Raw genomic sequence first — 25017 nt, 5'->3', positions numbered from 1 at the left:
CAGCTGTCTTTATCACTTATGCCAGCCACCTGCATGAACTAAGGATGGCCTCAGCACCCAAGCAACATTCATCATTGGTGTATGGATGAGGCCCAACAGCCAGGTCCACATACACACTCTATTTCTAGTGACGTGAACATATTAAAACCCATGTTAACCCTATGGTGAGGGTGGATACACAGCATCAGGTACACTGAAAAGTGCTTCAAAAGCAAAGTCCAAAGATGAGGAAAAGCAACACCTGAGGTATCCCATGCGACAGGCCAGAGTATTTCCACCACTATACCCTGAGGCAGTGGCCTGAAGATGGCTGACAATGGCCAATACTGTCTTCAGCTGTTTGTGAACTGTGGCCAGATCATCCTCCAGATTGCTGTATTATGTCCAGAATGTGTGTGTGGTCTTCAGTCCAGAGACTGGTTTGATGCAGCTCTCCATGCTACTCTATCCTGTCCAAGCTTCTTCATCTCCCAGTACCTACTGCAACCTACATCCTTCTGGATCTGTTTAGTGTTTTCATCTCTTGGTCTCCCTCTCTGATTTTTACCCTCCACACTGCCCTCCAATACTAAATTGGTGATCCCTTGATGCCTCAGAATATGTCCTACCAACTGATCCTCTCTTCTAGTCAAGTTGTGCCACAAATTTCTCTTCTCTCCAATTCTATTCAATACCTCCTCATTAGCTATGTGATCTACCCATCTAATCTTCAGCATTCTTCTGTAGCACCACATTTTGAAAGCTTCTATTCTCTTCTTGTCTAAACTATTTATTGTCCACGTCTCACTTCCATACATGGCTTCACTCCATACAAATACTTTCAGAAACGACTTCCTGACACTTAAATCTATACTTGATGTTAACAAATTTCTCTTCTTCAGAAACGCTTTCCTTGCCATTGTTAGTCTACATTTTATATCCTCTCTACTTCGACCACCATCAGTTATTTTGATCCTTAATCTAATGTCTAAGATAATTCGTAGGGTCAGTACTGCCTCACGTGTTCCAACATTTCTACAGAATCCAAACTGATCTTCCCTGAGGTCGGCTTCTACCAGTTTTTCCATTCATCTGTAAAGAATTCGTGTTAATATTTCACAGCTGTGGCTTATTAAACTGATAGTTCGGTAATTTTTACATTTGTCAACACCTGCTTTCTTGGGGATTGGAATTATTATATTCTTCTTGAAGTCTGACAGTATTTCGCCTGTCCAGAATATCTTATGAATACGATGTTGGTTTTAAAACATATCTTTAAAAGGTTTGGTATTTTGACAGCTGATTAATACTAAACAAATACGCTACTGGTCATTAAAATTGCTACACCATGAAGACGACATGCTACAGATGCAAAATTTAACCGACAGGAAGAAGATGCTGTGATATGCAAATGATTAGCTTTTCAGAGCATTCACACAAAGTTGGCGCTAGTGGTGACACCTATAACGTGCTGACATGAGGAAAGTTTCCAACTGATTTCTCATTCACAAACAGCAGTTGACTGGCGTTGCCTGGTGAAACATTGTTGTGATGCCTCGTGTAAGGAGGAGAAATGCATACTATCACGTTTCCGACTTTGATAAAGGTTGGATTGTAGACTATCGTGATTGCGGTTTATCGTATCGCGACATTGCTGCTCGCACTGGTCGAGATCCAATGACTGTTAGCAAAATATGGAATCGGTGGGTTCAAGCGGGTAATACGGAATGCCGTGCTGGATCTCAATGGCCTCGTATCACTAGCAGTCAAGATGAAAGGCATTTTATCTGCATGGCTGTAATGGATCGTGCAGCCACGTTTCCATCCCTGAGTCAACAGATGGGGACGTTTGCAATACAACAACCATGTGCATGAACAGTTTGACGACGTTTGCAGCAGCATGGACTATCAGCCAAGAAACCATGGCTGCAGTTACCCTTGATGCTGCATCACAGACAGGAGCGCCTGCGATGGTGTACTCAATGGCAAACCTGGGTGCACGAATGGCAAAACATCATTTTTTCGGATGAATCCAGGTTCTGTTTACAGCATCATGATGGTCGCATTGATGTTTAGCGACATCGTGGTGAACGCACATTGGAAGCGTGTATTCGTCATCGCCATACTGGTGTATCACCCGGTGTGATGGTATGGGGTGCCATTGGTTACATGTCTCGGTCACCTCTTGTTCGCATTGACGGCACTTTGAACAGTGGGCGTTACATTTCAGATGTGTATGACCCGTGGCTCTACCCTTCACCCGATCCCTGCGAAACCCTACATTTCAGCAGGATAATGCATGACTGCATGTTGCAAGTCCTGTACGGGCCTTTCTGGATACAGAAAATGTTCGACTACTGCCCTGGCCAGCACATTCTCCAGATCTCTCACTAACTGAAAACATCTGGTCAATGGTGGCTGAGCAACTGGCTTGTCACAATACACCAGTCACTACTCTTGATGAACTGTGGTATTGTGTTGAAGCTGCATGGGCAGCTGTACCTGTACACGCCATCCAAGCTCTGTTTGACTCAATGCCCAGGCGTATCAAGGCCGTTATTATGGGCAGAGGTGGTTGTTCTGGGTACTGATTTCTCAGGATCTATGCACCCAAATTGCGTGAAAATGAGTCACACGTCAGTTCTAGTATAATATATTTGTCCAATGAATACCCGTTTATCATCTGCATTTCTTCTTGGTGTAGCAATTTTAATGGTCAGTAGTGTATACTCCTTATAATAGTATCAATTTCAAGTGGCTCAATGGTATGGTGCACGTCCTTCAACTGGATGCCACTTCAGCAGCTTGCTTGCCCCTAACATACCACAGTCGTCCCACTGAGAAAAGAGGACCTACAGTTTAACACTGAATCTCAACCAGGTGTCGTTTCTGGTGAATCCACTCATCATCATTGAGAGGTGAGTGCTAGGTTAAAAGCAAACTGAAAAATCCTTGGTATGACCAGAATTCCTTCCTGCAACCCTTCAGTTTCCAGGCATGTGCTTTATCACTAGATTACCATGCCCAACTATTAATGAACTTTGTCAATTTTTATTTAAACTATAATAAATTTTGCCCATTTTTATTCACACTATTTTAAACATTACATACCTATAATGCAGAGCATGTAGAAGAAGAGGAACAGATTTGTGTCATGGAGTGCATAAGCCAACTGGGCAGACTTACTGTACAGGGTTACTTAACATGACCTTTGACACAAGTTCCTAATGTCTGTCATCATCAACACCACCTCTGTCTGTGAGCTCTAACATCTTGTGCAAGGCCTCATAAAGTGAAGCAACGATATTTTTGTTGATGACTGTATTTTGAAGTTTTGAAGGATCTCAAAAAATGCAAATGGAAATCTCAAAAAGATATAGACACACACAGAGAGAGTACTGTAGTTTTAGCTTTGATATAATCTTTACAAATGCCCATGCTCTTCATAGTGAATGGACAAAAGATGTAGAGAATGAAAACTGTCATGACGTAAAGCTACTGACTGAGAGTGAAGGCAATAACAATGAATCACAGTTCTATGTTCAAACCAGAAAGTACCTCATCACCTTACGTAGGTGGGGAAAGAAATTTGAAAACTAATAAATCTGTTGTCATGAGAAGATATAGATAAATACAAGTACATCTTCCAGTACACAGTCACTGCTAAGATATTGTAGATTACCGAGCCTGATCACAGAGCAGGAATTGGAAACCAGGAGTAGAACTTTCTAGGCTTACAATGATGATAAGAAGTGAGAATGTATAATTCTAAAAGGACAATTATGCCATGAATTATTCACACAAATGACAAAGACAAGACAGACTCACCAAGCAATGTTACTTGGAAGGTTTTCAAACACACCTAGCAAGTGAAATGTTGTCGAAAAGGGTTTAAAAATAGAGTCCTAAACTAGTTTCATAATAACTTAAATTCAATTACAAGTGATCATTTTTGTGTTGTGCACTATATTAAGAAAACCAATATATCTCATTTCATGATTTATTGCAACACTATGATTGTTAATATAGAAATTTCTGATACATGTAATATGTTGCAACATGTAAAAGTAAGTACTAAAAAAATTGTGTAAGCAGAATTTAGCAGTTCCAAAACGAATTTTCACTCTGCAGTCGAGTGTGTGCCAATTTGATACTTCCTGACACACTAAAGCTATGTGCAAGACTGAGATACCCAGACTGGGAATTAGAATTTAATACTCTCTTCAGCTATCCAGCAAAAGTCATACTTTATAATTGAATTCTGAAAAAAGCCTTTGACAAACAGGAATTTAACACCACTCATTCTTCTTCCGTATGGCTCATTTGTCAAATCACACAAATAAAATAACTAAACTTCTAGATTTTTATTTAAGTTGATAAGAATATGAAATAAAAGCTCTTCACAGAGATTTTGTTTTATTACTGAGTTATTTGTAATAGTGAAAACTGGATTCTCTCTGTTTGGGGAAGTTCTCTTTTTCAGTCAAATTTTTGGCTCAAAAGGCAAAAATATGTTTTTTTCATGCTTCTAAATTTTTTAGAATAACTGTTTTTCATTTTTTTCATGGTATTCCCCAAATGAAAAGCCCCAGCTTTCATGCTGACAACCAGTTGCCTATATTTCTGTGATGTCTAATCATATAGTAGTGGCTTGATATTACAGAACAGTTTTTTGTATGAGGTTTAGTACACCCAAGCTCAAAATAATGGAAATTGCAAAAATTTGAAAAGTTAGCTGCAGCGAGAATGTGATGACAGTAGCAATTAATAAAAAAATATGAGCAGAAGGTAACTGAGGATTTAGAACAGTAACACTGAAGCAGGTAATTTGTATAACAACAACACACAGTCACAAAATAAGAATACAAAGAAAAAAAATCATTAAATAGTAATTATTATTACGAGGGTCAGTTTTAAAGTAAGATCCAATTTGTAATGGAGTAAGAGAAACTTTATATATGCACATAAGTTGTATCACAAACTACAATATGCACATTTTTTCACTTTTCAATATAGTTGCCATGAATACTTAAACATTTATCAAGTCATGGTACCAGCTTTTGGATCCCAGCATCAAAGAACTCTGCCGCCTGACCATCAAACCTGTTAGTAACAGTTTCTTTCAGCATGTCATCATTTTACAAGCACTTTCCACAAAGAAATTCCTTCAGTTTTGGAAACAGATGAAAGTCTAATGGATGTAAGTCAGGGCTGTATGGTGGATGATCCAGTCATTCCCAATGAAACTTGCCCAGTTGCATCTTTGTTCTTGCCGCAATGTGAGGCAGAGCATTGTCATGAAGTACAATGATGCTGCTAGACAGCAGTTCCCGTCAGCGGTTTTGAATAGCACACCTAAGCTTTAATAATGTTTCACAGCACCTCTCAGTATTTATTGTCATTCCTCTTGGCAAAAATTCTAATAGAAGAATGCCTTTCTGATCTCAAAAAACCGTGGCTATGATTTTCCATGCTGAAGGTTCTTGTTTGAATTTTTGTGGTTTTGTTTTGGGATTTTGAATTATGCTACTCACTGACTGATGTTTATCCTCTGGAGTGTACTGTGTAATCCATGTTTCATCACCAGTCACAATGCTACTCAAGAACTCATCACCATCCTTGTGATAATGCTCCTAAAAGAATGTGCCATTCGCTTCGTTCAGTGTTTGTCTGTCAACGTTTCCGGCACCCATCTCACACACAATTATTTTGTTGTTGTGAAGTTTGTCAGAAACAATGTGAAAAACCACTGATCTTGAAATTTGTGGAAATTTCTTATTGAGCTCGTCAATAGTGAAGCGCCTGTTTCGGCGAATTGCCTCATCAACTTTTTGTGTAAAGTCCTCATTCATGATAGTAGGCTGCCTAGATAATTCTTCATAGTGAACATTTATCCTTCTTTCATTAACAGCCTCTACCATTTATGCATATTTCCATCATTCATTACACCTGTACCATAAACTTCAACTAGCTGCCATTGAATTCAGTAGGACAAAATTGTTTTGCATTTAAGAATCGAGTAATCGAGTGTGCTTCACAATCAGCATGATTACTGAGTAACATGGTGATAAACGAAGCATCAAACATAATGACGGTGAAGTGAGAGACTGACCAAGAGGGGCCGACCATGAATGGACGTCACGTGACAGGATGCACAGAAATGATGCGCTATCGATTCTTACTTTAAAAATGACCCTCATATGTAAGTAAGGGATACTGCAAGCCTGAGGTACATTCACAGGCCAGATAGAAAATTATGTTAATAGCAGGTAGAACGTCTCAAAACATATTAATAGACAGAAAAAATCGGAGAGAGAATATACAAAACAGAATAAATACATGTAATAATAATAATAGTAATAATTGAGGCAATATCTGTTATAAGTTGGTTGCACACTAGAAAGACTAAAGTGTTCAACAAAATGAAGGAGAATGTTTGAAGTTGGCCCTGAAATGAAAATAAGACAATTATCCTGAAAAGATTAAAAACCTAGAATTATTGTAAGATTTAGTTGTTTGTTGTATAGAAGACTATGAAAATAAAATCAACACTGTCAAGAAATTTGAAAGGGTGGGATTGTGCAAAAAAGGTGAATTTTTTAAAATTAAGAAACCAAAACAAAGGTTGCAAATATTATAGAAACAATTTTTTATTAATTCTGCATAACAACAATATGGAAAGGATAGATTGCTACACACCACATAGAGGATGCAATGAGTTGCTGATAAGCACCATGAAAAAAATGCTAAAATATTCAGGTTTTGGACAAAGTCCTTCTTCAGAAGTTCAAAATTCTCACACATTCACACAAGCACAGCTCATACACACATGGCCACTGTCACCTCCAGTTACTAAGGCTTGACTGCAACAGCATCTGAGATGAACAGCAATCTAGTGAGGTGGGCAGTGAGGGAATGGAACAGGTATGGCACAGGGAAGGGAAGGGATAGCAGGTAGTGGTGGGGGAAGATGATGATGATGATGATGTTTGGTTTGTGGGGCACCCAACTGTGTGGTTATCAGTGCCCATACAAATTCCCAATCTTTGCTCAGCCCAGTCTCTCTGCTTTCGTGAATGATGATGAAATGATGAGGACAACACAAACACCCAGTCATCTCGAGGCAGGTGAAAATCTCTGACCCCACTGAGAATCAAACCCAGGACCCTGTGCTTGGGAAGCGAGAACGCGACCACAAGCTTCGGATGTGGGGGGAGAGTTAATACTGCCTGTGGGAGTGTGCAGGCACATGGTGGGTCATGATAGGGCTGCTAATAGGTGCAGCATCAATAGCAGCGATGAAGGGGGGGGGGGGGGGGAGGGAGGGAAGAGGTAGAAAGGAAAGAGAAGACCAGTAGAGATAGGGGGGGATTAAGTAGATGCATTGGCAAAATAGAAGGTTATGTGTAGTTCTGGAGTGGAAGCAGGGAAGTGGTAGGCAGGTGGAGGTCAGGAGCTATCGAAGGTTGAAGCCGGGGGCATTAGGGAAACAAAGGATATGTTGCATGGAGAATTCCCACCTGTATAATCCACCACATAAAAACTGATCAGACCTTATAATCCTACCTGGCAATAGAGGTTCCACTATTGTGCTAATGAACTGCAGCAATTAACTGGTGGAGGTACTACGCCAGCTGTCAGATGTGTCCATCAACAAACTCTGCCTGGTGACTCTGTTCCAGAAATTCACCTGGTCCTCCAGTCCCTCCTGACATCCTTAGGTCCCCCCAGAGTCTCTTTCTTGAGTCTCTCTCTCTTCTTACCTCCATCACTCTTTGCACACCAACTTCCCACATGCTTCCTGAAGCAAATAACCCAACCACACAGGACGCAACATTGTGGCTCGTTCCTGTGCCACCCACAAAGAGTATCACTGTTCTTGAGGATCAACAAGCTTCAGTCTATCACCTGTAACATATCCTTCTATATAAAAGACACCAACCATTCCCTCCAGGGACTTCACAGTTCCTGGTTCTTTACCACCTGCTGCCTTAGTTGAAGCTGTCAGTGTCAGCTCCCTCTTCACTAATACATCCAATGACCATGAGCTTGCTGCTAGTGAACACCACTGTTCCAAACACATGACTGACTGCAATCCTACAACCATATTCCTGGTCATCATGACCAGCTAAATCCTCACATACAATTATTTTACCTCTGAAGGCATCACCTGCAAACGAATCTGCAGTATACCAAAGGCACCCCATGGCACCATCATATGGTGACTAATTCATTGGCTACCGAGAGGAGTCCTTCCTAATCACCTAGAATCCCAAACTCCTCTCCTGGTGCAGATTTACTGACGACATATTCACGATCTGGACCAAAGGTGAACACATCCTAGCCACATTCCTCCAAAATCTCAAACTTGCTCCCCCATTTGCTTCACCTGGTACTCCTCAGCCCAAAAGTCATTTCCTCAATGTCAACCTCTACCTCAAGGACAGCTACATCACTACCCCTGTCAAAATAAAGCCTACCAACCACCAACAATATCTCCACTTTGACAGCTGCCACCTATTCCATACAAGAAGTTGCCACATCTGTAGTGACAAGCAGTCCCTCTACAAATATGCCATGAGTCTCACCAATGCCTTCACAGACCAAAATAAACCTCTTAAACTTGCCCAGGGCCTTGTCTCCCCACTCATCTATCATCTCCACATACCCACTGTCGGCCACAAATGAACATTCCTCTTGTAACTCAGTACCATCCAGGACCAACAGAATCACATTCTCCATTAAGTTATTGACATCCTATCATTGTACTCTTAGTCGACCTGCTTAACTGGGTAGTAATGTGCTTGCCTCCCATGCACTGGGCCCAGGTTTGATTCCCAGTTGGGTTGGAGATTTTTTCCACTCAAGGACTGGGTGTTGTGTTGTCCTCATCATCATTTCATCCTCATCATCGGCCGCAAGTCACCTGATGGGGCGCTCACTGAAATAAGACTTGCAATTGGTGGCCGAACCTGAGTCAGACCTCCCAGCCAACAATGCCAAACGATCATTTCATTTTATTTCATTGTGCTCTTAAATTAAAAATATCTGCCCCCCACCCCCATACACACACACTGGTATTCCACTGCCCACCCTACCTAAACAATATTCTTGTCTATCCCTACTCCACACCTATCCCAACCACTTGCCTCATGGCTCCTATCACTTCAATAGACCTAGATGAAAGACCTGTCCCATACCATCTACTCCTAGCACATTAAAGACAGCACCACCTGTGATACATGCCATGTGATCTACCAACTTAACTGCTACCACTATGCAGCATTTAACGTGTCCATGACAGCTGACAAGCTGTCTATCTGCATGAATGGCCACTGCCTTTCCCACCAATTTTTCTGAACTGCACAGGTGAGAGCTCTCCCTGCAACATATCCTTCATTCCCGTAACTCCTTGGCCTCAACATTCAACAGCTTCTGTCCTCCACCTGCCTACCACTTCCCTGCTCCAACTCCAGTACTACACATGCCGTCTATCCCACCAATGCATTTACACTTTCGCCTTCTCTATTTTTGTCCTCTCTTCTTTTCCCCCAAACCTTCCTCCTTCCTCCAGCACAGCCTCCAAATGCTTCACCTAGCAGCCCTATCATGTCTTCAACATGCCGTTGCATGCTTCTACAGGTAGCAGTAATTTTTCTCCCACCCCTACCCTGGTATCATTTACCTTCTCCACCCCAGGCCTCTTCTGTACCCCACCTACCCGTAACAGCTAGATTGTTGAAGAAGTAGTCTTGTGTGTGTGTAAATTGTGCTTGTGTGAATGTGTGTGTGTTTTCTACTTCAGATGAAGGAATTTGTGCAGAAGCTGAATATTTGTTACATCTTCTTCATCGTGCCTGTCTGCCACTAATCTATCCTTTCCATATTGTTGTTACTCCATCATGGGCTACATTATGAAACAAGTGAATCAAATTAATTTTAGAAATAATGGCTGGAAGAGAAGTACATTGGAAACTAAAAATGGTTTATGAGGGTCATCCAAAAAGTAAGTTCCATTTCTATTTCTATCCATGGCAGTGCTACGATTGCAGTTCTGAGCATGTACAGCAGTTACTCCGACTCAAGAAGAAGGTATGTATGCCATTTTCAGATCACTGCTCCAACGTTTGCTTTGTAGTGCTTCTTTATAATGTCAGCTGTAATTCAAAATGCCACCGTGTGTGAAATAAGACCTGTGATTCATTTCCTAAATGCAAAGAAAGTTAAACCAAAGGAAACTCATCAACAAATCTGCAAGGTTTATGGACAAAATGCTATGAGTGATTCAACGGTTAGAAGATGGGTCAGACTGTTCAACAAAGGACGTGATCAAGTGCACGATGAAGAACAAAGTGGATGCCCGTCTGTGGTTACTGATGAACTGGTTCACACAATTGAAGAGAAGATTAAGCACAATCACAAATTTACATTTAGTGCCATTGCTATGGAAGTTCCGCAACTCTCACGATCACTAATTCATGAAATTGTTGCTGAAAAACTGAAATTTCAAAAGCTTTGCTCATGTTGGGTACCCAAAATTCTTACTGAACAATACAAAAAACAACGGATGGACGGTGCACTTCAGTTTTTGACACGCTACAATGAATAAGGTGATGGTTTTCTTTCTCAGGTAGTCACAGGGATGAAACCTGGGTATCCTACGACACCCCTGAAGCAAAATGGCAATCGATGGAATGGAGGCACACTTTATCCCCAACAAAGGTCAAGTCTAAGCAAATCTTGACACCTTAAAAAGTCATGTGCACCATTTTTTGGGACAGAAAAGGCATTTTGCTGATTGATTTCTTACTGCGAGGCCAAACAATCAGTGCCCACAGTTACTGTGAGACCATTAAGAAATTGCCCCATGCAATACAGAACAAGCACCAAGGATTACTGTCAAAAGGTGTTGTTTTTTTCCATGATAATGTGTGACCTCACACGGTGAGTGTGACCAAACATCTCTTACAGGAATTTCAATTGGGACACGTTTTATCATCCTCCGTACAGCCCGGACCTCTCTCCTAGTGACTTTCATCTCTTCTAACACCTAAAATCTGTCCTTGGTGGTCAACACTTCAACGATGATGATGAGCTGAAAGAACATTTTATCACATGGTTGAATACACAGGTGGCAAGCTTCTATGAAGAAGGCATACAAAAACATGTGCCACACTATGACAAATGCCTACAAAATTTTGGAAGCTATGTAGAAAAGTAGTTTAAAAGTTGTAGATTTTTGTACAATAAATATTTTTTCTGTATCTGTACATGTTTGTTTTATATAACCAAATGGAACGTACTTTGTGGACATACCTCATATATTGCAAGAGGTTATGTAAAGAAAGACTGTAATTTTACACAACCATAGCCTTCATAAAATTTATTAAATATTCTATATTTTTTCATAGGACTTAGCTTTTGCCAAGAATAATAAGTAATAGTTATCCTAATAATATTATAATGACCATAAACAAAGTGCATGGATACAAGTATCACAACTGACACCGGCAAGAGTTTTGAAAATATAGGACAAAAGGAACAGCCTTCGCGGCTAGATTCAGTCTAAAATATGTAGATTTATATAACTTGTTTTCAGATCATTTATAATTACCCATCTACTTGGATTACTAACCAATAGAAATAATGAACCAGAGACTAAACTTTTCTGATGTGGGCATACATGTGGTATCACTATATAATACAGAATCTATCAGACTAGATGCTAGAATAAAGTTCTATAGAACAATTATTCTCTTAACATACTTAACTCGATATACAGGGTGTCCTACTTATCTTGACCAACCTAAATAACTGTTTCTCCAGATGCAAACTAAAATGTTTCAAGCAAATGTTCTTTAGCCATCAGGGGGACATCAATCAGCATGATTGCCTTCATTGTAGCTTTTACAAAGATATGAACAGCGGTATGACTTTTTTAAATGGCACCGTGATTTTTCATTCAGTAATTCATTTTCTCTCCTAAATACCTATTCAAAAATGTATCACAGCGTACCATTCACTGAAAGTTATTAATTATATAACACAACTTTGATGCTGACATTCCCATGGCTTAGTGCATGTACTCGGGGTTATGGAACACATCCACGTGCTGGCGTTGACAGACGACAAATATAAACATAAGTAGAATACACACCCGTCATTTCATCAACTATCGTCAGTTGAAGAGTTGTGCAAGTAGAATGTACACCAACGAAGATACTCATCTATGGGAAATGTAAGAACAGTAATTGCAGTACTGTTTTCTTATGTATGGGTACATTTAGTACAGTAGTTTAGTCCTTTTAAATACTGTTGTGTACAGTAGGCATACAGTAAAGGCTGTCCTTCCTACAATCTACATCGATATAACGTTTCTTTTATTGTTGTCGTTGAAGGCAGGCGAAATGCTACACAGGCAGCGGAACAGAACAGAGAGTGATATCCTGATGAGAACCCACCTCCCCAATGGATGTTTTCTCATCTTGTTGCAACAGCTCAGGAAGCGGGAAGTTTCAGCCCACGACAACGCAATTGTCGTAGCACTCACACAGTCGAAGCTGCCGAAGTTACTGTTTTCTCTTCCGTTGCTATGAATCCACATGTGAGCATACCAGAGCTTGAACACCAGATTGGCATTCCTAAAACCACTGTACATCATATTCTTACACATCACCGGTTCCATCCTTACAATGTGCACCTACACAAAGAATTGCATGGGAATGATTTCCAGAATCGTGTACAGTTCTGTCAGTGGGCACAGCAGCAAAGCCTTGCCAACCCGAACTTCTTCCCCAATGTTCTATTTACTAATGAATGTTCCTTCTCAATCAAAGGACAGGTAAATACAAGGAACATGCATTATTGGTCCAGTGACAACCCACAATGGCTCAGACAGGTGGAACATCAGCATCAATGGAGAGTCAATGTCTGGTGTGTGATGCTTGGCACTACAACTATTGGCCCTTATTTCATCAATGGTAGTCTAAATGGCACAGTGTATGCCAACTTCTTCAGATAAATTCTTCCTCTTCTGTTGAATGAAGTGCCACTAAGAATCAGAATGCTTATGTGGTATCAACACGGTGGATGTCCAGCAAGTAATGCCTTGTGTGCACATAGTGTTCTGAACCGAAGCTACCCTGCCAGATGAATTGGTCAAGGAGGAACAGTTACTTGGCCTGCTAGGTCTCCTGATTTAAATCCTCTGGACTTTTTTCTTTGGGGATGCATTAAAGATGTTGTCTATCACAATATTCCAACAACCCCAGAGGAAATGCGGGAACGTATCATGCTTGCTTGTAATTCCCTTCAGCAGGCGACACTGGAAGCAGTAAATAATTCTTTCTTTCAATGAGTGCACCCATGTATCAGTAACCAGGGTCACCACTTTGAGCACCTTTGAATTTTCTATCCAGATGCAAATTTTGTAATTTTCATCTGGACCAACAGTTATTTATGGTGGTCAAGATAAATGGGACACCCTACATAAGCTAGGAGGCAACAAGAGTGCTTTATGGTGAATACAGAGTGCAGATATTGAATCTCTGAAAAGAAATAAGAATCATCGTACAATGTATCAAATGTATCTAAAAACAAAGATGATGTGACCCACCAAACGAAAGTGCTGGCACATCGATAGACACACAAACAAACACAAACACACACACAAAACACCAGCTTTCGCAACCAACGGTTGCTTCGTCAGGAAAGAGGGAAGGAGAGGGAAAGACGAAAAGATTTGGGTTTTAAGGGAGAGGGTAAGGAGTCATTCCAATCCCGGGAGCAGAAATACTCACCTTAGGGGGAAAAAAGGATGGGTATACACTCGCACACACACACATATACATCCACACATATACAGACACTGCTTGTGTCTGTATATGTGTGGATGTATATGTGTGTGTGTGCGAGTGTATACCCGTCCTTTTTTCCCCCTAAGGTGAGTATTTCTGCTCCCGGGATTGGAATGACTCCTTACCCTCTCCCTTAAAACCCAAATCCTTTCGTCTTTCCCTCTCCTTCCCTCTTTCCTCACGAAGCAACCATTGGTTGTGAAAGTTGGTGTTTTGTGTGTGTGTTTGTGTTTGTTTGTGTGTCTATCGATGTGCCAGCACTTTTGTTTGGTGGGTCACATCATCTTTGTTTTTAGATATATTTTTCCCGTGTGGAATGTTTCCCTCTATTAATTCATATCATTAATGTATCAAATGTGAAATACAAAAATGTGAAAAACTGGAGGATGAAGCTACTGAAATTATAATGGTTTGTATCATAAGCTCTGCTATGAAAATACACAGAGGAGAAAATGTAGGCAATCTGAGCCCTGTATCTCAACAACAGAAACAGGATTTCAACTCTGAGATTTCAAATTGTTTCAACAAATATCAAGTGAAAAGTTAAGATTTGGTAACCTAGCGCAGCACACACATTTTAACAATTTTGTTGGTGAAATTACAGCAACATGAATATGACACAACACTGTCACCGAATAAAGCTGAAGAATTAATGTATTAAAACCAGTCTCTGTGAGAGGAAAAATCGTTACACTATAATGATAATTCATGAAATAAAAAAGTTAATTCAAGCATCCAAGTTATCATTACATACATGCAAACCTGGAAAGCTGGATTATATAGGAACGTGCTTTTGAGATTTCTGTGATTTAAAACACAATATTTGGAAGGAAGTCTTTATGTTGTTATAAGAATGTGAGAAACAGTGCACCCCCCCCCCCCCCTCCCCCTCCTGATCAAGTGCAATACAAATAAATTTCACTGTTAGTTAGCAAGAAATTCTTTCTAGACAAATGAATGATCATGATTCCAGTTCCAAATGGTATAGTGATTTTAAACGTATGAAAATTGTACAGTGCAAATTAGTCTTTACAGCAGGAAATATCCTCTCTCATTGGTTCACAAATAGATTTCCCATGCTATTTCTTCTCATGATACAAACGAACTCATTGCCACTGTGAACCAGTCCCCACTCCCATAGCAGTACCCCCCCTCCCCCCTTTTTCGCCCTCCTCAAAACACCAATGTCTTGGAAAACATAACCACGTTCTTTGCTAATCTGTGATTGCCTCATGTCATCTAAGATCAATGATATTTTACACAAAATCCTCCAGTCTTCCCGTAACACAGAACTTGGTCATCCACTGCACCTATGCAATATCCTAGTCTATCCATAAACCCTTACTGATTCCAGCCCTACACCCACAAGTCATTTATCTTTGATTGACTCAGGTGTGAAACCTGACCTATGTAATGATCTATTACCTCCTACTGCATTTCCAAGTGGCACTTCCTACTCAATCAAAGTTAGTGCCACATGTGGATATCGCCATGTCACATATCAGCTGTGTTGCAGTTACTGTGCAGCAATCTATGTGGCTATGACCACTAACCAGCAGTTTATCCACATGACTGGCCATTGCCAGACCTTGGCTAACTGCATATTCAGTCACTATATTGCAGAAGAGGCAAACAAAAACACTGGCACCTCCTTCAATATCTACACCATTTGGTCCTCCTGCCCAGCAAGAGCTCCTCTGCACTATACAAGGAACTGTTCTTCAAGCACATATTATATTTTTACAATTCTCCTGGCCTAAACTTTTACAAATTTCAATTGTCACGTCCCCCTTTCCACACTCTTTCTACTCCATTACTCTGTCACTTCCACATTGCAAGGCCTTTTCCCTTGTATCTCTTTCTATCATACTCAAGCTGCAAATCAGCAGTTTTGATATTGTTAATATAATTAATCCTAATTTTGCCACTGTCAATGACAGCCACTAGTACAACCATCTCCTGTCTCGCAGTATTTTCTATAGTCCTTTCCTCTTCCTTGTTACACACCCATCAGTCCGGGAAAAGAGTCACTGCCTTTTCTAATTTTGTTCGTTGAAAATGTATATTAAATCAGACATAATTATTTTGCTGCAAGTAATAGAGTTAAAACTATTTTCCAAAACAATCACAGAGAAAATTAGTGTGAATGATTATTAAGAAAATTGGAATGGAGAATTTACAGACAGACTGACCACTAGTTCTCTTCAATGATGATGATCCAGCTGAATGTAAATACTCTAATAGCTCATCTGAGCATGTTTAGCTGATTTTTTTTTTTTACATCTAGTTACAAAAGTGTTAGTGTATGACAGTAAAAAATGGACAAAAGAACTATAATCATATGATTTGGTTCAGCATAGTAACACTGTACGTCCAATAGAAGGATAGGAAATTTTGAATATCAGACCAAGATTTCTGGAATAAAGGACTGCTGTTCGATACTTTTTTTAAAAAATTAAATGCTGTGGAGTACTACTGACATTGGTCCAACCCTTTCATATCATGTCTGTCATATTAAATACATATGTGGGGAGATATTAAAGTTTAGGTACAGCGGTATGTTACACTTCTTCAAAAAATCCTAGCTCTATATAAGTAGAGTGATATGATATATTTACTCCTGAAATAACCAGGGTATGTTATTGCACACAGCTGTTGATAAAGGCTGAAAGTGAACAAAAACACAAAACCAAAAGACAAAAATAAAAACGTAAATTCAAAATATGCACAAAAATCAAAATGATTGATAAAAGCAAAAAAATTATGCATATTTACAACTACAAAAATCAAACATTAAGGAACAAATAATTAATTTGTTAGTCCCAACAATCAAGAGCACTATTAAATCTTTTCTGTGGTACTGGAGCTCTCTAATAGAATAAATTTATTTCTTGACTTATATGAGTCTGCAGATATCACTTTCAATTTAATTTTCTTCACGTGAAAGAGTATAACCAAATAATAATACTGTTAAATCATTAGTGTTATACCAGAGCACGAAGAGACAAATCTACAATACTGAAATCTTTGTGAAATATTTCATATGTATGTTCTAAAGCTGTGTATATTTTCTTGATTGGACTTTTACCATGCAAGAGAACATTTAATAATTATTTGTTCCTCTTATTGCAATAATGTGTATTGTGTGAGATCTTTTATATGAGATATGAGTGAAGAGCTATTGAGTCTTTTACAAATGGTCACATTACGTGTCTACAGAAATGTGCTCTTTATTACAGGCTTTTTGTCGCACCTTGGGGCTTGAGCATATCCATCATGCGGTGGCTTCTCAATGTCAAAGTCCTTTGGAAAGTAGGGGGACGTCTCAGGACGGAAGTCGATTCCCGGCTCCAAGTATGGGAAGAACTTCGGGGGTTCCGGTTCAAGACGTGCTCTGGGAAAAACAATCAGCAGTAAAAGTTTTCAAGTTTATTAGCTAATAAGTTTACATTCACCTGAACTTCAATTACATGTTGTAACACACCATACAGCTGCTTTGAGGCTATCTAACTTACAGTTTATGACTCTCCTTGGGATACAAATTTTCATCTACTTAAGAAACAATTTTATATATGTTGGCATATACAAATTACTTAAGGATTTTATAAACATGATAACTCAGTTTATAAAGCTATGTATAAGCCTTTCCTTCACATGTAACACACTTGACAGCCACAAATACAACACAGTGACAGACAAAAACCAATGACAGGTAACATATAACATCTTGAAGCAAGACTTTTGGGGGCAAAATACAGCAGTTGCCATGTGTGTTTGTGTACATAGAACATTACTTATCTGTATGAATAATTTTCAGCACATCTTATTTGCAGACGTCATCTGACCATTCAGTCAGTTTTGTAATGTAGTAGAGATGACATACAAGTGTAAACTGAGGTCAAATTTACATTTTCTACAAATGATTTTCACTTTTCTTAACACAGAAGAGTTTACATAAGTTTTAGTTTCTCCCAAAACTCTCTCAGAATGATAGATAAAGTACAATATTTATCAATGACTGTTACCCCACAGTATATCTTAAATTTTGTCTTTCAAGAGAGCTTCTATGGAATGCTAGTCTTCATACACTTTAATTTATTTCACATACGGTATTTCAAAATACCACTTGGTTACTAGATGAATTCAACGATAACTTTGCAGTTACAGTGTTTCTTTCTATAATTATTACATATTTAAAAAAACATAAGAACAACTAAAAAATAAATACAACAGCATGAATTGCTTTCTCAATAACTGATACAGGCAGCTTTTAACTACATACTAACTGACAAAGCAAAAATGGTAGTTTGCAGTATTAATCTAGTTTTATCCATCTGCATACAAATCATTTTTGTTGAAATGTACATTATGTATAATAACGTTAAATTTTTTACACAAATGAAAGACATCACATAGAGTATACAGCAACTAGATAAATAATAGTTAAAGAAAGAAGCAATGTTACTGAGAAAAGAGCTAAATGCAGTGTCACACAGTAGATCTTTGAGTATCTTGAAGCAGTTACAACTCAGGAATTAGCAGTATCTACAGATATAATAATATTCCATTAGGAATTTCCTGTGTTACAGCAGATATACATAACAGAAATAATGCAAGAATACAACTCACAACGATATACAGCAAGTATATGTCTTTTGTGCTTCTACCATTGCTAACAATATATTGTTAAATTCTACTCCAAGCACTCTACAGCACAAAAATTTTAAAAAAGATTACAACAGCAAAAAGTGCATGCTCCTTTGTAATTCTCAAATGTTCTATGTTTTGTGATTATTGTTGCTAATAATTACATCTACAGCAGAAAATTACTGTACTTTACTTATATGTTTGCAATTTCATTTAGAAATTTTACACTGTGACATTTATATTTTGTTTCACACTCTTACACAGAAGTCTAAAAGTTGCTTGAATGATAACAAATCTACTATGCATGAATCTCCTTTCATAATTAAATCAATTAATAAAGTGACACGACGAGGAAGAATATGCATGTAATGTATCCTATTAGTTATTCAGGATTGTGGTAGGCATGGAAACAGGCAAAGGAAATGAGAAAGTAAACATAAGCTATTGCCAAGGTTGTAGCAGCAGTGCTTTAAGTGTAACTTACCTCCTTTCATCATCACACTCAAAAATAATTTAATATGGATATTGTGATCAAAACTGATACTATTTTTTATACTGTAAGCACATCTTTCAAATTTTAAGCATGTGTAACTATAACTATTACTTCAAATGCTGCTGAACTTTGTCTTGATGTACACTACAATAAAAGAAACTTCAAGGTCATACATGAATGACAATAATGTCATTTAAGTGTCCTAAATTTTATGTTTTTATTTGTAATAACTAAATGTAAAACTTTAAAAATTCGCTTAGATGACCACTGAATTTTCTGTAGAGATTTTCAGCTTCTGTCACCTGCACAACTACTCATCATACCTGTAAGTTACAGCATATGGTGAAGGATCACTGATGCCATATCTGTTCTCCACCCGAATTCTGAATTTATAATCTTGGAATGGTTGCAAATTGTGAATGTCACAAGCACACCCAAGAATACCTAAAACAGATCGACAAACAAGTTTTAGTCTGCCACGTATGTTACCTGAGAATTAAAATTTTTGAAATTATGCAACTCTATATTTACTGAAATATTGAAAACAAATACAGAAATTGTGTTCCAACATCTAGTAATTCCAAGAAGTATGCATCTATTTAAGAGTCAACTGATGCGTAAGTAATAATATCAGCAAGTAATGACTCTGTCAGTCATGCATTTTAAACTATATTGTATTTACTTGATCATCAGATTCATTACTTCGGGACTTATAATATTTGTCTAACTGAAATATTAATACAATCTGCAGGCAGACGCTGTTGTAAACTGGGAACACAAACAAAACAACAGCTCAGATAACAGTATGTACCATGACTATTGAGAAACAAATTTTTGTATGTATCACACTTTACTTTGCTTCTGCTAAATCACTTCATTTTGATGACAAGGAATGTTACAGTAAAACATAACTGTTTCAAAATATCATGATTCAGTATTACTCTAGTGTTTAACACATAATGATACTGGTTTAGATTGCACTGTGGTTTTGCCTTTTCTTCCTTACTCTGGAAATTTTTACCTTCACAGATAAAACATTTATTCAGGAAGCTGATGATAACCAGAAACTGAATTCTAGTGATCATTCCAAAAATAAGACTTTAAGTGTATATTCTTTCAGGGGAAGTTAAGAGTCTTATATCCCTGTTAAAAATATTATGATAGCAGAACATTTGCAATTGTGACGATAAACAAAGATCACCCTGTAGCTCCCCTTTTAATTGGCACATGAATGACAAAATGACAGATATCAAAATAAGTGACCAAAAAATAGAAAAGCAACTGAAATTGCTCAACAGAGGAAAGGCCACTGGATCTGATGGGATACCAGTTCAATACTACATGCAAAACAACTGTCTCTTTTCTAGCAGCAGATTACTGTAGATCTCTGGAGGAGTGAAGCATTCCAAATGATTGGAAAAAAGCATTGGTTATTCCCATTTTCAGAAACAGTCATTAATCAGATGCATATACTATAGGCCTATACCTCTGACTTCGGTCTGTTGTAGAATTTTGGAACAAGTTTTATGCTAGCATATTATGACATGTTTGGAGGCCAAAAATCTTGTCTGAAAGCAACAAGTACTCGAAGCTTAGCTTGCTCTCTTTGTTCATGATAGCAGTAGATACAGGCACCCACGGAGATGTCGTGACCCTTGATTTCGAAAATGCATTCGATGCAGTTACGTATGGAGGATTTAGTCTTGGTGTAGGGAGAGGCAATTGAGGTCAACACAAACAAATGTCACATACTCATATTAGGAATACATAGACAGAAAAACCCTTTATCGTATGGTTGTATGATTGCAGAACGATCACTGGAGGCTGTTACTTCCATAAATTATCTCGGAGAATGTGTACAGAGCAATCTGGAGTCAAATGACCACATAATCAAGGGCAAGGCAAGTGTGAGGTTGGTGTCACTGGAACCAACCACAGGAAATGTAGTCCATCAAGAAAGGAAATAGGTTACAAAACGCTAATTCAACCAATACTTGAATATTGCTCATCACTCTGGGATCCATAGCAGAAGATCCAAAGAAGAGCAACACATTTCATTGCAGCTTCATTTAGTAAGCACAAAAGCTTCAAGGAGATGCACAGCATATTTGAGAGGCAGATGCTGCAAGAGAGGCATTCTGCATCATGGTGTAGTCTACTGTTAAAGTTCCGAGAGCATATGTTCCTAGAAGAGTCAACCAAATGTACTACTTCCTCCTCATGAAAAGACCCTGAAGATAAAATTAGAGAGATGCAAGCCCACACAGAGGCTTATGGGCAATTGTTCTTTCCCTGAACCATTTGTGAGATGAACAGGAAAATGGGGGAGTAACACTGGTATATGAAGTAGCCTCCCCCACACACCATAAGATGGCTTGTAGAGTATAGATGTACATGCAGGTGAAATTAGGAAAGGCTATGACTTCCACACAGCTGTCTTATGAACGCTGTACAGACACACCTAACACATTTTCAGCTGTAGGAAAATTGCTGGCTATTCTCTTTTTTGTCTGTTTACTGTTCAAAGTGATTTTTAAAAGGTGGTAACCAAATTAAATTGTGTACACACATTCTTCTCTATAGATCTGACCACTCTTGGGACATTTCAACTATCCAGAAGTGTTACACAGTTTTCACACATCAGTGAAGAGAATTAGAAACATATTTCACTCCCAAATCATTATGATGTAACACTGACAAAATTCAAGTTACAATTCCCCCTCCCCCCTTAAAAGATGTGTTCTTATAATTTTCTAAATTTTGTTTAATATGTATTAATTAAATTATGAATGTAGTAATGTTCAGTTCATTGTTCTTTATGCAGCCACATGGTTCAGAATAACTTCTTCTTATTTGTATCCTTACTGCTGTGCTGATAATAACAGTGTTTTTTTTCCTTCCCTTCAACTGAATTTTAAATGATAAAAAGAGGCCTCTTACAAATTTGTGCTTTCTGGAAATGCTAAAAATTCAGGTATCCCTTTGCTGGCAGTGATCTTTAATTTTTGCTGACGGTGTTTTTCATTCTTCAGATTCAAACTATTTAAATCAATTTATCATCTAATCCAGTAATTGCAATCAACTTGCTTCATTGTAAGTTTCTCCCTTGAAAGTATCTGTATTACATAAGTGGACAAATGCAATAAATCAAATTTATTTTTCTAATTTAGTTCCTTCAATGTGGTCAACAACTACAAAAACACAATCAGTTTTTTAACTTTTTATTTAGATGTGAATGTTTGTTTTCCTGATTGAGGAGCTTTTTTGAGCTTTTTTTCAAAACTCAATAAAAGCAATAAACACAGTTTTTAATAAAATGAGTTTTTCTATTTTCACGTAGATAGATATGTTTCAGCATCTGAATTTTTACGTGATTACTACATCTCATGACATTAGTAAAGCATTTTACGGAAATGTATTAAAATTTAATTTTTATAACAGTATATTAAGGTGTGATTACTTCAGACTTTTTCAGAAGTCGATAAATGCTTATATTTATTGCTGTTATCAGTTGCACTGGCTTCTTTAATTCTGTGTATTTTTTCCACAACTAGTTTTCTTATGTGCTGTAGTGTTTATTACATGTCTCCATTGTTGCAAAATGCATATTTTTGCTTGTATTATTATTCTACAGAATTTTTTAAATTTATCGTTTTTGACTTTATTGAGAATAAAAAATAAAATTACAGTGACATAATATAATGATGATGATTTATGGAGGAGGGCACTTAACATCAAGGTCATCAGCACCCCATAATATAACAATAGCAATGATAGTATTATGAAAAGGATAGTTGCTACTTAAGATATAGTGGAGATACTGAGTCGCAGATAGAGACAACAAAAGAACTGTCAAACGTAGCTTTCAACCAAACAGGTTTTCATCAGAATAGACAATGGATTTTCCATTATTTGAATAGCAATGAGCTGACTCTTTTAACACAATCATCGAGCTTGTATCGTTATCAATACCAGATGAAGAATGAAATGAATAACACAAAAAGTATTGCAAGTTACAATCACACTGTTATTATCAAGGTTTTCCACTTACATTTATACATTATTTTTCTAGGACATCTTTGTAAAACTCCTTTGCATCATCTGGAATTTCAAAATACTTTAGCAAGGCAGACACATATTTTTTCTTTTCTTTGATTGCCATATTTTGTTTTGGTAAAGGGCTAGCATAGTTTCTTTTGTCTCAGGATGTCAACTTGTACTCGATCTCCAGAGAATAAATCATTTACTAACACACTAATAATTTTCTTTGCTTTGTTGTGAGTGCTGGCTTTTCATTTTGAATGGTAGCTTGGATTTTAATACTTTCTGTGCACTATATTTTAGATTTTTAACAGTCCAGCCTATGTTTAGAACTTTGAGAGTACTATGCTCTTCTAAAATATGATAATATTCTTTATGAGACAAGATGCTTTCTTTTTCTCTGTAAGACATCACAATTCTACCACTTGGTCTGGAGGCTTATAGCTATGGCCATGAACAGCGAAGAAGTGATGAATATTATTGAATTTTGTGCTCTTTTACAAGAACACTGTAAGCATAGCCATCATACAATTGTTTTTATTTTGGCTGCTGCAATAATCTGACAAGAGCTGTACAGTATTGGTGCTGTCATTTGGTTGTTTTTTATGTAAGTCAGAAAGAAAGTCCTGCAAAGCTGTCTCCAACCAGGTGTAGAAAATGATGTTTTACTTTTTTTGCTCCTTAGCATAGATTACTATGCACGGACTGTATATCAATATTTGTCTAGCACAGAAAACCTTACTTATAGGCTTGGAATAAGCTGGTTCTGCTGCATGTCAAAGCAAATCTTAATGACAGTTGGATTACCTTCCTTCATTATATCAGTATGAGGTATCCCAGATGATAGAATTGTTTCTAAAATATGTGCTTGTATCTTGATAAGGAGCATTGTTTCAGTCCTAAAATTTTTCTGTCTTCACAGAATCTCTTGAACATTTTACTGACTATGAGATCTGAAAGCAAATAAGCTCTCATAGCTTTCCCCCTTCCATGGTGGCTTCCTCTCTGCATTTATATTTTTATATCATTCTTAATGACAAAAGTTACCTCCTTATGATCCTTTCCTGACCTCCTTATGATCCTTTCCTGTTGTGTTGCCTTCTCTCCTTTCCTTTGGCAAAGTTCCTTACTCATGGAGCCTGCTTGCTAAATAGAGTAACTTATTCTCTGCCATGCCAGATACTCCTTGGAAACTGGCAGCACAAACAGGCACTACTTCACTGTTCCTTTTTCTGATAGTATACTTCACTGTCACTGATTTCTTCCCTTTTGCATTCTGAGTATCTACTACTCTGCACTGGAGTGAAGAAATATTAGGAAATTAACAGAAGCTTATCTCGATCCATTTTATTTGATAATGTCTCGTGGTGATGAACATGGGAAATATCTTTGTAGCAGAGTTCAGCAGCTTTGGATTCTTTTACACATTTAGCTTCTGAAGCTGAAACCTCAAATCCTTGATTACATTTAATGACAGGTTCCCTTTAACACTTTTTTGCTTTGCATTTCAGGTCAATGTAATGTCTTCTTGAATCAGGATTTTCTCCCATTGGAACATTCCTTGACCTGTATGCCATTTTCAGAATCACAAGAATCATCAACCATTCTGCTTCTGCTTGCAGCACTTCTTTGTAGACGCAAATGAGAGCATCACAAGTAAATACTTGTCTAATAGTAAACTGCAAATATTCTGACAACAATGAAATCTGGTAGAAATACTATTTCTACCACTAAATATTATTACAACAATGATTAACACCACTTAAAGCAACCGGTATACTCCTTTATTGTTAACTGCTTGCTGCAGAAAGAGAGCTGAGACACTAGAGGGTAATTATATTTCATTTGTCAACTTTTGCTGTAACTGTAAGAATGCATGTATCATGCTTTGCTGCAACATTGTGACATGGAGTATTCATACACACAGCAGCAGTCGACTTTTGCTAAAACTTGTTTAAGGAATTGTTGCAAAATGTCACCATTATGCCAATACTATTTCTG

General features: G+C 37.9%; 1 protein-coding gene across 3 annotated transcripts in view; it reads right to left on the bottom strand.

Annotated features, from left to right (window-relative positions):
• The window catches only part of LOC124593678 (obscurin), a 688571-nt gene that overhangs the window by 133088 nt on the left and 530466 nt on the right, over positions 1 to 25017 (bottom strand). For all 3 annotated transcript variants that reach the window (XM_047131972.1, XM_047131974.1, XM_047131973.1), the window contains 2 exons: positions 19299 to 19419; positions 17089 to 17229 (listed from right to left, as the gene is read on the bottom strand). In XM_047131972.1, coding sequence (XP_046987928.1) covers positions 17089 to 17229; positions 19299 to 19419 — 262 coding nt within the window. The remainder of the gene's footprint in view (positions 1 to 17088; positions 17230 to 19298; positions 19420 to 25017) is intronic.

Source organism: Schistocerca americana, chromosome 2, assembly GCF_021461395.2.
Source record: "Schistocerca americana isolate TAMUIC-IGC-003095 chromosome 2, iqSchAmer2.1, whole genome shotgun sequence".
NCBI classification, from domain to species: Eukaryota; Metazoa; Arthropoda; class Insecta; order Orthoptera; family Acrididae; genus Schistocerca; species Schistocerca americana.
Note: the sequence above shows the minus strand (reverse complement) of the source record. Positions and strands in the feature narration are given on the sequence as shown.